Here is a 16618-nt window from a genome sequence, read left to right on the forward strand (position 1 = left end):
GGGAACAGTAGAGAAAATGGAAAACACGGGGCCAAATACTCAGAGAAGGGTATTTGTATGCTATTTATCCCCATAAAATAACACAGTTAGTAGCCTCCAAGTATAATTAAAATACATTGGGTGAGTCCAAATTGGCTCTAATGCCTTTTTGTTACCTTATAGAATATGTTTCAAAAGAAACTCAGAGGGAAGCAACTTTTTTTGCTCCATTTTTCCTAAAAATGTATAATTGGCTGGCAGTAATCCTTACAACACACTGTGGGCAGGTAAGATGTGGGACAATGTCTCTTCTGGTGTGCAAAAAAAATAAATTAGAAATAGAAAAAGAGAACACCAACCTTGTGTTAAATGTTTAAAAACATTGCATGTTGCCTTTCGGTGGCCATTTAACCAGCGCAATGGATGGCAAGCAGCCGAGGTGGGTCACATACCCATAATGACCTACAGAATGTGTTGCTACAGTATGAGAGGCAACTGTAAATTTATTTTAATTCTATTTTCATCTTTCACATATAACTAAGATGATGTTGACCTATCTGAAATGGGTAAGCCGTGTCTATAGCATAACATTTAGGCTGCGAGGAGATTGCAAGTCCCTTAGGAAGTTTTTGGAGCCATGAATAACATTTTATTGAGTTCTTAAACACTGCTGATTCAGAATGTGAGATCCACCAACACAATATCCTCCTGGCAGGGCAGGCTGGCATGTAAACCTAACAGTCTCCCCCTATGGCTTTGGGGAGGTCCAGTGGTATAAGAAGGAATTACAGCATGACACCTGTGTGCATTACCCTACCAGAGTATTTAAACCCAAGATCCAAAATATAATATATTGCTTCCCAGTCCTTAAATTTAGTGGCTGCATTCACTTTTTTTTTTTTTTTTTTAGATAAAAGTGTAAGCACAAAAGTTTTTTTTAATAAACAATAGGGTGCAGCGCTACAACAGTGAAAATACAATTAAAAACTCAGTCCAATGAACAATGTCCATGGAAAAGAGAAACAGAGATGATCCCCACACAAAATGCTGTGACTCTTGAAAGAACACTTCACCCCTGTGTCAGGAGGAAAACCTGCTTACCAGAGGGAAATGACCCTCAGATTAAAGAGTGGTCAAATAATATGTGGAAACCTCATAAGTTCTTAAACCCACGGCCTACTGCCCCTACGTGGACACATCTATGCTTTTTGGCGGCTAAGAGGACCATTCTAAAATCATGGATCCAACCTAGTCCTCATACCCTACTAGCTGTTAAAAGGGAGCTTCGATCACTACTGTATAAGGAATGTATGGATACAGTCTTACAACATTGTATATCCACAAAAAGCGTTTTTGACAAATGGTAACCCTTTATAGAGCAAGAACTTACGGACGCGGATATTCAATAGTTTGAAACCTTTCAGATATGCGGATTGGTACTTAAAGGCTGAATTAACACGAACTTTGGGAAAATTAAAGATAAGTGCTCCGTAGGTCTGACCATTACCATCACCCTCCTCCCCAAATTTGATTTAGTTTATGACTATATTTAGGCCTTATATATTTATATGGAGTGGCAACGGATTAATACTCTAGGATACACATGAAAATACCCATATCTAGTAGCAATAGCAAAAAAATGAAAATTAATCAAAGGGACCAGCCTATGTTAAGGTGTTGAGAATTTTTTTTTTGGTTTACCAATTCGTTTACCCAGTGGTAAGTGGTTTCGGTCGAGACATCATACCGACTGCAACACTCAGGGGGTCATTTACCTCATGAGTTGTGGCTGTGGGGCATTTTATGTCGGCAAAACCATTCGGAAATTAAGCAAGCGGATAGGGGATCATATCTATCACTCTGAGGGAGGCACAATACAAACGAGCGTCACACGCCACATAGCATTTTGCCACAAGTATGATAACTCCATGGTCTCGTTTTTTGCTCTGGAAGTGATCCCCCAGGATCCCCGAGGGGGAAACTGGGACAAACGGATTCTACAAAGGGAATCCTATTGGATCGAATCCCTGGAGGCTACCATACCCCCTGGGATTAATGAGGTCCTGACTTACAAACCTTTCTTGGGTTAAAGTGGTCCTTTTCCCAACGCTCTATTCCTTCCTTTTTCTCCTTTCCTTCTCATTTACACTCTATATATAATTTTTTGATTGCTCTTGAACCCGGTCGATGCCAGTTGCTGAACATCTATGCCCTTTACCTGCCCACGATTTATCTCTGGACCACTCGCCCCCTGTGGCACCGCAGATGTGACTCTGGAGAATGGTGAGTTTGTTAATCACTTTTATTATTGAAAACTTTATACACTCTTTTTTCGAGTTGATGTCTCTCTGGGATTCTATATCTCAAATCGCTGTAGTAGTCAATACTTAACATTATGATATGTTTTATTTTCTATGATGTCAAATTTTCCGTGTGCTGGAGGATTTCAGTTCTCCAAAACATGGTATCCTTATATAGAAACTATGGGGAACCCATTGTTTCCTATAAGTTTCTTCTATAATAACCACTTAATGTTAGGACTATTACTTTATATCTTACATTAAAAAAAATCAATAGGTGTGTTTGTTATCATTTTATCTGTACTGTCCATTGTCATATTTGTTTACATGCATGCTATGATTCTTTTGGCGATCAGGGTACACTCTGGGCACTATCCATGTGTGTGGTCTTTCCTCCCGCCACTGGATGGCGTGTTCTCCAGACGTCTCAGCGGATGTGTGGTCCTCTCACACACCGCTGGTCGGGTATTCCATATCCTTCCGGCGGTGTTGTGGCCGCTCTCTGGGCTGCCTTCGGCGGCCTGATTGGAGCGACACTGCGCATGCGCCTCTTTGGATGCGCGCGCAGTTGAGGACCTGACCCGCCCACGCTACGCATGACGTCATGCGCGGCGTGGCGTCGGGTTGAGGGCCATAATAGGGGGAACAAGCGTCTCATTCATTCATGCAGGAACCGGTGTATGTGGACATGGCGGTCCCACGCGGGTAAGATACCCAGGATCATATTAGCGTACCTGTTGTCTGATAACAGACGGGCTCTCCTTTCACTCTATAATGGATTGATTTTTTCATATGCTATTTAGATGTCTGGGATGGTTGGCCTCACCCCTCTGATCAAGCAATATAAATGTAACAGCTCACACTTGGGCTTCATCTATATCCCTAGCTATCTATCTTTACCAAGAGGGACCTTTCCTCCATCGTTGCAGGTATAGCCCCTCCCCCTTTTTGCTCATTTATTTATTTTTAACCATTCAACAGAGAGATAATATACAGCATTTTGATCACAGATGCAGTACTTGTTTTTGATTTCCATCTCTACAGATCATTTCCCCGCTGGGTATCCCTCCAACTTGACCGCCATGCTTGACACCCCCTGCCCTATACCTTTTTTACCTTTTACTTCTGACTATACAAACGTGTCTATTCCAGACACTGAATGAGGTATATATGTTAGACCTAATAATAGGTTTTTTCCTTTTTACTCACTGAGCGGTGAAAGCCTCTTTAGTTTACCACACCTACATCCCACCCCCTATGTCCCTCCACATCCGCGGGTGAGACGTCTATTCTGGGGAGCTTTCTATCCAATTGGTTTGGTGGTGGATCTCTCTATGGTGATGACCCTGAGTGTTCCCTTGATGTTCCATATTAGCATGCACTTTTTGCTCTTGTTGTTAGATATATGCATTTGAACTAACAATAATTGTTTGTTGTCACTGTATCATACAGGCACTGTACGTTGATATACTCTTATTCCCCTGAAGAAGCGGTGCAGCATTGCCCGCGAAACATGTCGGGATTGGTTTAATGCTCATCATTGGACCTAGTTATTTACACCATCATTACTGCCTTTTGTTCAGTACATTTGCTCTTCTTGTATATGTCAAATCATTTGTATTCATGTTGTACTTTTTGTTTTGCATTTTAAAGATGCTATGTTAATAAATATTCCCAGTTTTTAAATCATGTGTTTATCATTCTGAACTACCTGGTACCTTTAAAGTCCCACCAGCCCTCCCCTCCTCTTCGCATCTTTATTTTCTTGTTTTTTTCCCGTTCCTTCTCCACCTTTTCTCTTCATCTCCCCTTTTCCCTCTTCCAAAACCCCCCCCCCCCCTCCCCTCCCCCCCCCCCCCTTGTCTTTCTCTTACTTTCTTACCCCAGCACCTACCTGTGCACCTCAGGTTCTAGCTGTGGGTTTCCCCTTTTGGGATACCTTTCCCAGCATAGATTCTATACAGATTAGGGATGTGGTACCCTTTACTTACAACCTTATAAAACAAACACACTTTTTTCAGAGCTAAAACTATACTCACTCTCTAGCACCTGTCTAGGAGGGTGCTACATCAGGATCTGGCAAGGTCTGGGGTACAAGTGTTGTCTCAGTAGCATTGTATGGGGAAGCCAAATAGTCCTTTGTGGCAGCGGTTTTAAAAGAAATCTATACAAGGAGAAATGTTTTTATTAGGTCCTATCAAGAAAATACCCTTTAAAATGAAGTCAACTTACCACTTAAAATGTGAACTTACTGAGAACATGCTCTCATGAACTTTAAATAATATTAAAAGTGAATTTAGAATACACCAACAAAATGTGTTTATTCATTTACACAGAATCATTGACATATAATATAATTAAAGCGAACCTGACACTAAAATAATGACATTACAATCAGCTTATAAAAGATCTTTCCGGAAGGTGGTGAGTGAAATCTTCCCTCTCTTGAAGAGTGATGGGTGGCTCTGGTATCTGATAGTTTAGGATGATTTGGATACTTTGTCCCCCTATGGTCACTGTGGTTCCTCCTCACTAAGTGAAAGAGTGTATCAATGTGCCTTAATGAAATATTAATAATATTTCACGATTCCAGAGAAATGCATTTCAGCTAGTGCCAACCTTACAATGGAAAATGGTCTCTTGCAATTACATTAACAAGTCACACATTGATAATTACAGACATATTAACACATCTAATTCATACCTTCTGGACACTTACCAGTTAGACTTTGCATATAAGATTACAGACACCTGAATACATTGATACGTACAGACATATAAACACATCAGACAGCTCAGCATAGACGGGACGGCCCTTCCACAAAAGATACTCCAAACACAAGACGTCTCACATTTACATCAATGTGTTAGGGACAACAAAAACCTTTTCATGTATTTTCTTAGTAGATATATTCTATTGTTAAACTGACCCATGGATTGTACACCAGTTTAAACTGTTTTTTCCCACTCAAATGGCCCATAAATATGTGAGCTTAAATGAAATAAATCAGATGTATTTCCATTAAAGCTTGAGTGCTGTATGCGTGTACATCCCCTGGCCAGAGGAGGGAAAATTCACTGCACAAGGGAGTCAGAACTGAAGGGTCTTAGGTCCGGGACCTAAATGCAAAATCATCTTGCAACTGCCTCCTGACGTGAACGAGCTAACAGTTTAGTGTCAGAAAGAGGAAACTGCCATATACAGTATCGGGTGAGTAATTCTTTTTTTATTATTGCCACCCTATACTGTCAGAGGGATTAACAGTATCCGGTTAGCGCTACTGTAGCGCCTTCCAGGAATCTGATATTCCTAAAGATAATAGAGGGTCTGATGCCCCAGTTAGAAAGATAATAGAGGGTCTGATGCCCCGGTTAGAAAGCAGTACTGTTTGTGATAGTGAATTTTCCCTCTAAACATTGTATATTGCTGTATAGACACTTGAGTGTATTTTTAGTCGCTATATATGATTGCATGCCATTGTATAGATGTATATGTAGATTGTATGTGAGATTAAGCTGAGCTTGAAGGTATAAACTTGCCCACTGAGAATAGTTAAAAGCAAACCATAAATTGGGTATAAATAAACCTGATTAGAAAGACGCAGGAAACCACATAAGTTGGAAACCAGGTTTGCCAATAAAGTCTAAATACTGACATCACCATCCCTAGATAAAACCTTCAAACTCAGCTAATCTCACTTTATATTCTGAGCTTAGAATAATGGGCAATTCTAAAGGTATGGAGAATCCCAAGGGAAAAATTAAATTTAAGGTTAGAACTGAAAGTCATGTTAAAGAAAATTGTATCGTGTATGGGCAACCTTAGTCATGTAGAGGTGTGTGAGATCAATGGATTGTTATGTTGTGTTAGTTTTAATAATGTTCCTAAAGTGCTGTATCAGAAAAACATTTGATAACACTGAATGAATACTGGTTGTATAATGATTTGTTTTGTGTTTATTACTTATGTTTTAAAGTGATGTGACTTTGCCACAAGTACAACTAAAGGTAACAAATCCGTGCTATGCTGGTCATGGCAACTTTTAGAAGCAAGAAAATATATTTGGTGTGTAAAGTGTGACCTTAAGGACTAAAATTGTATTTCTATTCTTAAATCGTGAGCAATTTGAACTTTATAATTGAGGTAACTATTGACTTTTTAAAACAGAAAATTTGGTGCTTTTCAGTCCACCATTGGCCCCCCTCCCTGCTTTGACACAGGTAATTGCAAGGCTTGGGAGTGTAAACAGCTGTATTGTCATGCAAATTGACTGAGTCGAGTAAATTTTAAGAGGAAAGTACAAAAGAATATGTTAATTGTATATACAGATGTGTATTAACTATAATTTTTGCTTTTGTAGAAAAAAAAACAGTTTTTGAAGAATGTTCCAAATGGGTGCAATATGGTGAAGAATAATTTCTTGTAGCCAAATGGGAAATTACTAATGTGTATTTTTGAGCTGCTCATTTTTTAACCATGGTGAACAATAATAATTTTTTTCTTTAAATTTATGGTATACCATAACAAAAAAAAAAAAACAGAAATCCACGTGGTAATAATTAATTTGACGTCTACAATTTTTGGTATTAGAAAAGTGCACTGTTAAGAAAGAAAATGTTTAACATGCTTACTGTATGCTAAATTCCTCTAACCTTTGGTTTATTTTTAGGAGGAAAATATAATGTTTTGTTACTAAATTTTTTTCATGCTTATTTCTCAGATAAATTCTATGCCTTGGTTTTATTGATTTAAGACTTTCAGAACGAAAGAAGATCACAGCCTTCAAAGACAATTCACCAATGGAAGTATTGTTTCCAAATTGTTTAATTCTGGTTTATTAGACTGTTTTCATATGTAAATGTTTTTTTGACTCCACCCCCCATATAGCTAATATTGGTGTTGTACTGCTTGTAGCAGTTTCTAAGTTCTTATTTATTGGGTGTCAGATATTTGATGTGTTCTAATCTGACATTAAGCATCTCCTGTCTTATAACGTTTTTATTATATTGTGAGATGGAAGAATAGGATGGAATTGGATAGATTTTTGCTCTATTTTTACACCTATAGTGTGCTAAGAATTATAATGAATATATGTCAGTGTTACTACACATTGTTAAGGTTACTTTGGTATTGCTAAGATTTAAAGTTTAAGACTAGGTAACCTCCTGTTGTTAATTCAATTAGCTGCATGGCCAGCCAAGCCATCTATTTTCATTCTAAGGTGACTCATTGCCCCAGGCTTTGCATATTAATGTTCCTGGTAGTCAAGCCTTGTATCTCCAAGTCTATTTCAAACCTGTTTGGTTTCAATTTCCGGTTTGGTGTCACTGGGCAACTGTACCATCTCTTATAAATTTATGTTTGCATGGGTACTCACTTCTAGCTGTTTTGTGTGTCTCTGTGTGTCCATGTACACAAGACAGCTTGAATTTTACTCCCTACTGTTTAGTGATCCCAGCACCTTAGCCATGCAAGGGATTCTCAGTTGTCTATTGGCCTTTAGATTTAGGTAGCTGCCTGCTTGGGTGAGTAAGAGGACTGCAACCTGGGAACTGGCTGCAAGTTAACCCATCTCCACCTTTGGAGAAGACAAGGCAGTTCCTTAGACTTTGCACCTCAACATAACATCGTGCTGCCCCAACTAATCGTACACTGAAGGTACCTACCAAAAGTGGGACCAGTACTTACCTGCTATTCTTGCTGAAGTCAGAATGACTCCAGACCCAAGAACCAAGCTATCTCCCTTTGAAATTTTGATGGGGAGACCCTTCCCAACCCCATGGGCAATGAATCCATTAATTCTCATACCTGGAGATCTGCAGCAGATACAAGGGGAATATGTGGAAAAATTTATTGAAAAATTAAACAGTGATTATGGTGATATTTCGCTCTTGTTTCCTTTGCCAACAGGTGCACCGACCCACCCATTCAAGCCTGGAGACAGAGTCCTGGTGAAGGCCCTCCATAAGCTGAAGTCACTAGACCCACCCTACGGACCTCCTGCGACAGTTCAAGCAGTGACCAGAACAGTGGTATTGACAGATGACTCCCCGGTTTGGATCCACACATTGCGACTGAAGGAAGCCCCACCTCTGGATCCCACGACTGCAGACCAAAGATTGTGACGAGCACCAGATGAATTCCAGTTGGATCCAGACAGACACATTGGTACAATGCCAACGGACACCCCTACTCCTGGAAGACATCCCATCCGTGCAGCAGTGGTACTCTTTGTAGCAAGCTCAACACTAGTAGCCACTGTCTGGTTACTTGCAACATGTGCTCACCACCCGTAGAGAACCTCTCCTCATTATGCCCTTCCTCAGCCCAGGACATGAGAGAGACACGAGACATTCATGTCTCCACTTTACAGTTGAAGTCAAGCCTATTGGACACAGAGGATAACATATGGATGTTTATTGCTGCCAACATCCTGAACTCTTCTGATTTTTGCCTTTCTGATCACTACAATTCCAATGATTTGTTCTCTACCTGCCTGCTAGCTGTTCCTACCCCAGTTAATGTTTTAAAAGTCTATTATAGTGGGGTGTGGGCCGACTCAAGTGTGGAAGACACTGATGTATACACTCATTCAAATCTATATGCTTATTGTAGTAACAGATACATTAAGTGAATTAGCAAAGGAAATTAAGGAGGATATCAGTAGCAATTGGTGGGACTGTTTTTTTGGGTGGCTGCCTGGAACTGCATTTATCCAACGGATACTAATGACCTTAGTGGGGGTGATTGTGGGTATCATCATGTTATGCTGTTGTGCTCAGTGAATCCCTAATAGCATATCTATGTTTAGGACATGTATACTTACAGCAAGAGCACAGCAAACATACCCAGGAGGGCACATAGTGCTATTCTCAGACTCTAGGTGAACCCACCCTTATGAATAAGGTTGGGATCAAAGGTTGGGTTGAAAGAGTGTATCAATGTGCCTTAATGAAATATTAATAATATTTCACGATACCAGAGAAATGCATTTCAGCTAGTGCCCACCTTACAGTGGAAAATGGTCTCTTGCAATCACATTAACAAGTCGCACATTGATAATTACAGACATATTAACACATCTCATTCATACCTTCTGGACACTTACCAGTTAGACTTTGCATATAAGATTACAGACACCTGAATACATTGATACGTACAGACATGTAAACACATCAGACAGCTCAGCATAGACGGGACAGCCCTTCCACAAAAGATACTCCAAACACAAGACGTCTCACATTTACATCAATGTGTTAGGGACAACAAAAACCTTTTCATGTATTTTCTTAGTAGATATATTCTATTGTTAAACTGACCCATGGATTGTACACCAGTTTAAACTGTTTTTTCCCGCTCAAATGGCCCATAAATATGTGAGCTGAAATGAAATAAATCAGATGTATTTCCATTAAAGCTTGAGTGCTGTATGCGTGTACATCTCCTGGCCAGAGGAGGGAAAATTCACTGCACAAGGGAGTCAGAACTGAAAGGTCTTAGGTCGGGACCTAAATGCAAAATCATCTGGCAACTGCCTCCTGACGTGAACGAGCTAACACTAAGTGACTACATTGTTCTGTAGTGATGTATCTGCTGGTAGGAGGAACCACTACACCCAGCAGGGGACAAGATTTCCAATGAACCCAAAGTGTCTGATACCAGCGGTGTCCAGAGCAAAAATTAAACTCACCTTCCAAAGGAGAGGTAAGTATTAAATGTCCAAATATAACAGTATTAATTCTCAATACACTAGCAAAATATAAAAAATAACAATAATAGAGATAATGCTATACTTATTGGTTACCAAGTGTTGCTCCATAAATATTAGTGGATAACTATTTTTGTATTCAGGTCAGGTCTGATCAGAATTATGTAACATTTTGGGAAAAATACACAGCCAAGAAGTCCAATACTTGAGGTTATTATTGCAAAAACCTCCACAGCCACCATGTGTTTGCCTCTGGTGCCTAGATAGGCTGGAATCATGGCAATCCAGACACTACAGAACATCAGCATGCTGAAGGTGATGTACTTGGCCTCATTAAAACTATCCGGTAATATCCTGGCAAAAAAAGCTATAATGAAACTCATAGCTGCCAGAAGCCCCATATATCCCAGGACAGAGTAGAAGCCAGTAACTGAACCCTCGTTACACTGAATGATGATCTTTCCCTGATAAGAGTGAGTGTCCCGATCCTGGAAGGGGGGAGAAATAGACAACCAAGTGATACAGATTATTACTTGAACCAGTGATAAGACACATATTACAAAATTGGGCAGTTTGGCTCCCATCCATTTCCTCCAGCGACTCCCAGGTTTGGTGGCTTTAAAAGCAATACACACCAAGATACTTTTGGCAAGTAGAGAAGAAACGGCAACTGAGAAGATGACACCAAAAGTGGTCACACGCAGCATGCAGGTCACATCTACTGGATGGCCAAGGAACAAGAATATGCAGAGGAAGCTCAGCATGATGGAGACCAGGAGAAGATAGCTCAGGTTCCGGTTATTAGCTTTAACAATGGGGGTGTCCTGGTAATATATAAATATCCCCAATATTAAACCAGTCAGAAGAGAACAGAGGATGGAGACAGCTGAAAAAACTGAAACAATGGTGGTATCATCAGTGTAGGAGAGAAATTCCACCAATTTTGGAACACACCGATCCTTCTTCTCATTTGGCCATTCTTCATCAGGACATTTCATGCAGTTTTCACTGTCTGCAAGAAAAATACAAACACAAGGAACATCTGGGTCAAAGCTTCTGAGAAAACCAATTGTCTTGTGTTGCATCACAGCTAGCAACTGAATTTCCATCAAAGCTGTAAGAGAAAGCAATTACAGTATAATAAATAATAAATAAAATATAAATATAAGTTATACATAAATTTAACAGCTTGTCACCAACTTGTATGGCGGTAAGGTGGCTCTGCTGTCCTGGATTACGTACTAGATATGTGATTTGCACTTCCAAGAAGGGAGCGTGGATCAAATACTTCAAAATTTCCGTTGCTTTTAACATCTGATTATGTGAACGGAAAACCACAATTACTGTTAGAATTTAGTTTCTTCAAGAAAATATGTCCATCCTGCCTCTTTGATTTTTTTTAATTGCTACAAACAAACGCAAACATTGATTTTACTCCATTGATTACTAGAGCAATGAATGAACATTCTGAATTTTGATTATTTTTTTTAACCACTTTACCACTAGAGCATTTTGCTGTCTTGCCACTTTGTCTGGGCCACTTTTTGCGATTTGGTGCTGTGCAACTTTAACTGACAATTGCGCGGTCGTGCGACTCCATACCCAAACGAAATTTACGTCCTTTTTTTCCCACAAACAGAGCTTTCTTTTGGTGGTATTTGATCACCTGTGCGATTTTTACTTTTTGTGCTATAAACAAAAAAAGAGCGTAAATTTTGAAAAAACAACAATATTTTTCACATTTTTTTATATGAAATTCCCCCCAAAAAATGTAAAAATCAAATTTTTTTTAAATTTTTGGCCAATTTGTTTTCTGCTACCTATGTTTGGTAAAAAAAAATCACAATAAGCGTATTTTGATTGGTTTGCGCAAAAGTTATTGCGTTTACTAACAAAGGGAAAGATTTCTGTCATTTTTGGTGTTTTTTTTTTTAACGCGTAATGGCGGCGATCTGCGATTTTTTTTGCGGGACTGCGACATTGCGGCGGACATATCGGACCCTTGACTGACATTTTTGACACTTTTGGGGGTACCAATGACATTACTGCAGTAATCAGTGCTATATATATGCACTGTTACTGCAAAAATGACACTGGCAGGGAAGGGGTTAATTTTATTGGAGAGGGAGGGTTTAATGTATGCCTGGTGCTTACTGACGTGTGGGGGGGGAGGTGACTGTGTGAGCCAGGGACAGATCGGAGTGTTCAGCTATGCTGAACACTCCGATCTGTCACTCCCTGTCACTTGGGAGATCCGCCCACTTGTGTTTACACAGGCGGGCGGATCTCCACACTAGATCCCCGACGATCGGGGCAGAGCAGAGGCGATCGCCGCTGCTCCTCCCCTGGCCCGACTCCCGCTGTGACTGAATACAGCAGGAGCGAGCCTCCGGCGGAGCGCAGCACCGCCCACAAGGGGGAGTGTCTGACGACGTAGGTCTACGTCATCAGACGATAACGAGCCACTTTGCCGCAGTAGTACTACGGTACTCAGTGGCAAAGTGGTTAAACAAAAATGCATTTATGGCTCAGAGTTAGGCAGTAGCAGAGACAGCTGCTGTAAGAAGAGGCCTTCATAAGGAGAACTTGGACAGAAGGACACTTTGTTTAAAAATCTTAAAATGATACTAAACAGAAAAGTGTTAACTGCCATTTTCATTCACATAAATCATATATAATATGCCACTGTATTTTGTTATCGTTTTTTCTTTTTTAATCCTCTATGTCCCTGATTTCTGCAAAGCTTTTCTGTGGTCACATGATCTTTTCCAGTTCTTTGGAACCTGAAAGGAAAGAACCTTAGGAGGGGCTTCTTTTACTCCACTGATGTATTCTCTCTACAGTGTGAGTCTGGGTTTGGCCAGTCCTGATTGGCGCTGTGCCACAAAAAAGAAAAACCTGTTTCAGAACAGCAATTCAAATAAATCATACATCTCAAAAAGCTATTTTATAGCTGCCTAAAAATCTTTATTGAACATAAAGTTTGTTGTCAAAGATGATTGACACTAGCTTTCACTTTCAAATGACAACTGCATTCAAGGCTCTTTTTTTACTTTACAGATATTAGCAATTACAGGTGACACAGAGAAGATGGGAGGGACAACCTAAGGCAGGATCTACCTGGCATATTTCACTCAACACAAATGCTTTAATGGCTTTCTGAGTATGTACACTCTGTTATACAGCATGTAATGAGAGTTTTTTTGGGTTAAAGGACACATTAAAGGTTTATTTTAAATACGAAATGGCTAAAATGCATTTCAGGGGTCCACCATCAACTCTTTCACCAAGACGTGGGTGAAACCTATGGAAATCTTGTGTGAAAACATGTATAAACAGATCTCTAAGAGAAAATACTCATGTCTATGTCTGCTATCAAGTAAACAAGATTGTGTATTCAATTCAGGTTTAAATAAGATAATGAAACATTTTGGAAAACATATACAGGTTAGAAGTCCCGCACTGGAGGCCAATATGGCAAATAGGGATGAGCTTCGAATAACGAACAAATGGGCTTCTTTGCGGGAACTTCGAGTTCCCGCATTATCATGGTTACTCTGACTTCTGAATTCCAATAAATTTACAGCTCTCTCTTTGCAGCTCTCTCATTGTAAGCCTGGTATTCTACCACCTACGCAACCGTTAAGCTTGGTTAAGCTGAACACACTCTCCCTAACTTTTATCTCATCCACTGTGTGTAGGGTGAGATAGAAGATAGTTAGTTAGGCAGGGAAAGTGTGTTCAACCTAAGTGTGCTTGACGGTGGTGTAGCTGGTAGCAATCCAGACCTGCAATTGCCATGGTTGTGGTTTTGAATCCCCTGGCCGGCGGGTGATTTATAATTGGAATTTTATAATTAATAATACATTGCTAGCAGGGAGAGAGAGTTTTGCTTTTTTAAGTTATGGTTGAGATCAGATAGTGCAGTGTATACCATAAAGTTTTTTTTTTTATACAGTATATATATAGGCACTTCAGTTTATATCAGTTTATGTCAGTATTTCTGAAAAAAATGTGCCAAAAAAAAAAAAAAGCGGCATGGGGTTCACCCTAAAATCCATACGAGACCCTTATCCAAGCACACAGCATGGCTGGCCAGAATGGGGGTTGGGCGAGCGAGCGCCCCCCCCTCCTGAACCATACCAGGCCACATGCCCTCAACATGGGGAGTGGGTGCTTTGGGGCAGGGGGGGCTCCCCAAAGCACACTGCCCCCATGTTGATGGAGACAGGGGTCTCTTCCCCACAACCCTGGGCTGTGGTTGTGGGGGTCTGCGAGGGGAGGCTTATCGGAATCTGGAAGCCCCCTTTAACAATGGGACCCCCATATCCCACCCCCCACCCTATGTGAATGGATATCGGGTACATCGTACCCCTACCCATTCACCCAAAAAGTGTACAAAAAAAATGACAAAAGCCAGTTTTGGAAAAGTATTTTATTAAAAAATAAAAAAATACTGTCCCCCGATGATCAGTCGCCCATCCACCCGAAAAATAGAAGGAAAAAAAAGAAGCTCCTGCTTCTATGGACGCTTTGTGCCGAATGAGCTGTTTTGACAGCTCTTTTATAGTGACCTGATGTCACAAGCCCCCCACAATGCACTGCTCAGGTGCAGTGAATAAATTACATGACGTCACGTTTTTTTTTATCTGTATTGCCAGGAGCCGACAATACATTACAGCCACGAGCAAGTTTAAATGACATTTTTTCCTTTAAAAAATGTCAGTATTGCTGCAGCAGGCTACAAACATCGCACAGATGCACCACTTTACAGCCACATTAAGGGGGCCCCCCAGGCACGATATTTAAAGGAATTTTTCATTTTTATTGTTTCACTTTAGGCATGATTAAAATCACTGCTCCTGTAAAAAGATCGTTTTAAGAAAACATACACTTTTTTGGGCCAATAACTTGCATTTAAGCCTTTAAAATTAGGACTTTTGATTTTTCATGTTCGTGTCCCATAGACTTTAATGGAGTTTGCATTTTCACTAGAACATTTCCCCTGTTCGAGATGTTCTGTGCGAACCGAACAGGGGGGTGTTCGGCTCATCGATAATGTCAAATATCTATACAGCCACCATGTATTTCCTCTGGTGCTCAGATAGGTCTGTCTGGGTCATGGTAATCCAGACACTGAAGAACACCAGCATGCTGAAGGTAATGTATTTGGCCTCATTAAAACTGTCCGGTAATGTCCTCACCATCAAGGCCAAAAGAAAACTCATTGCTGCCAGAAACCCCATATAACCCAACATAGAGTAGAACCCGATAACTGACCCTTCATTACACTGAATGATGATCTTGTCCTTATAAGAGTGATTGTCCATTTCCTTAAATGGGTGAGAAGAGGACAACCAAATAAGACATATTATTACTTGAACAGATGAACACACTGATACTATGAATGTGAAAAATAAAGCGAGTGCACCAAGTAGTAGCAGCTGGCACGTAAGGTGACTTTACAAAACCCTGTAAATAACAAAAATAGTATATAGCGCAGCGCTTAATATTTTAATCAAATATAGAAAATATTATAAATCTCCAAAAAGCAACTCATATTGTGCAAAATGTGATCACAATATGTGACAAAAAATCCATCCAGTGTGGATAATCCTAGAGTGGTAGGCGCTCACCAGAACATGAAAACATCGATCAGTGTATGACATCCAGTAGAATCCACCAAAAATTGTGAAAGAGATCCAGTGCCAGTGAGCCTCCACCCAAACTACGCCCTCACCAGAATTCAGATATAAAACAGCTTAAATCCATACCCCTTAGCAGTCATTTCTCATCATCTCATGTGAACACTAGAGATGGCCTTGCGGTTCGCCTGGCGGTCGGTTCGCGGCAATTTTTGCTTGTTCACAAATTTGCAAAATGTCGGACTTTTGCCGATGTTCGCGAATATGTCCGCGCCACCATTTTCTTTTTCATTCAGAAGAACTTTGACCCATGACACAGAAGTCAGGTGGAACGGGACAGCCAATTGAAACATTTCAGGATATGGACATGCCCCCTACCCTATAAATAGACCTGAGCTGTCGGCCATTTCACATTCCGCATTTTGTCAGCGTAGGAAGAGGTTCATGAGGGACAGATTGCCAGACACAAATAGCTCTGTGAAGATCCACAAAAGTCCTTTTCAGGGCTGGTATTTCGGTATAGGTCTACTACAGTCTCTTTTCAGGTTAGGGACAGGTATCCAGTCTGTGCTTTAGGGGCAGTTAGAAATCGGCATCTGCAGTGACACAAATCACTCTGTTAATGTCCACAAAAGTAATTTAAAGGGCTGCAATCTTTTTGGTATTGCTGTTCAGTGCACTATATAGGGGGGAGGGGGTAATCCACGGTATAATATACTTTGTAGAAAGCATATTATAGTGGATTAGTAGTATTATTGTGCACTGTGCGGCATTGTGACAGGTGTGGTGACTGAGCGTTGCTGCAGCTCTGACGGGAATAATAAAGGGGCACCCTGACCGCAATATTAAAGGGGCACTGTGACCGCAATATTAAAGGGGCACTGTGACGGGAATAATAAAGGGGCACTCTGACTGGAATAATAAAGGGGAACTCTGAGCGGGACACATAAAGGGGCACTCTGATGGGGACACACTGGATGTAAAG

At 40.5% G+C, this 16618-nt stretch overlaps 2 protein-coding genes across 2 annotated transcripts in view; both read right to left on the bottom strand.

The window, feature by feature from the left end:
- The window catches only part of LOC309566803 (vomeronasal type-2 receptor 26-like), a gene marked incomplete at both ends in the record, with an annotated part of 356998 nt that overhangs the window by 245908 nt on the left and 94472 nt on the right, over positions 1 to 16618 (bottom strand). The gene's annotated exons all lie outside the window — the stretch shown is intronic.
- Positions 10105 to 16618, bottom strand: part of LOC309567099 (vomeronasal type-2 receptor 26-like) — a gene marked incomplete at its 3' end in the record, with an annotated part of 254334 nt that continues 247820 nt past the window's right edge. The window contains exon 2 of the mRNA XM_082272428.1: positions 10105 to 11000. Coding sequence (XP_082128554.1) covers positions 10105 to 10986 — 882 coding nt within the window. The 5' untranslated portion in view covers positions 10987 to 11000. The remainder of the gene's footprint in view (positions 11001 to 16618) is intronic.

The sequence above is a fragment of the Pelophylax lessonae genome, assembly GCF_965119305.1.
Source record: "Pelophylax lessonae genome assembly, chromosome: 1".
Lineage (NCBI taxonomy): Eukaryota > Metazoa > Chordata > Amphibia > Anura > Ranidae > Pelophylax > Pelophylax lessonae.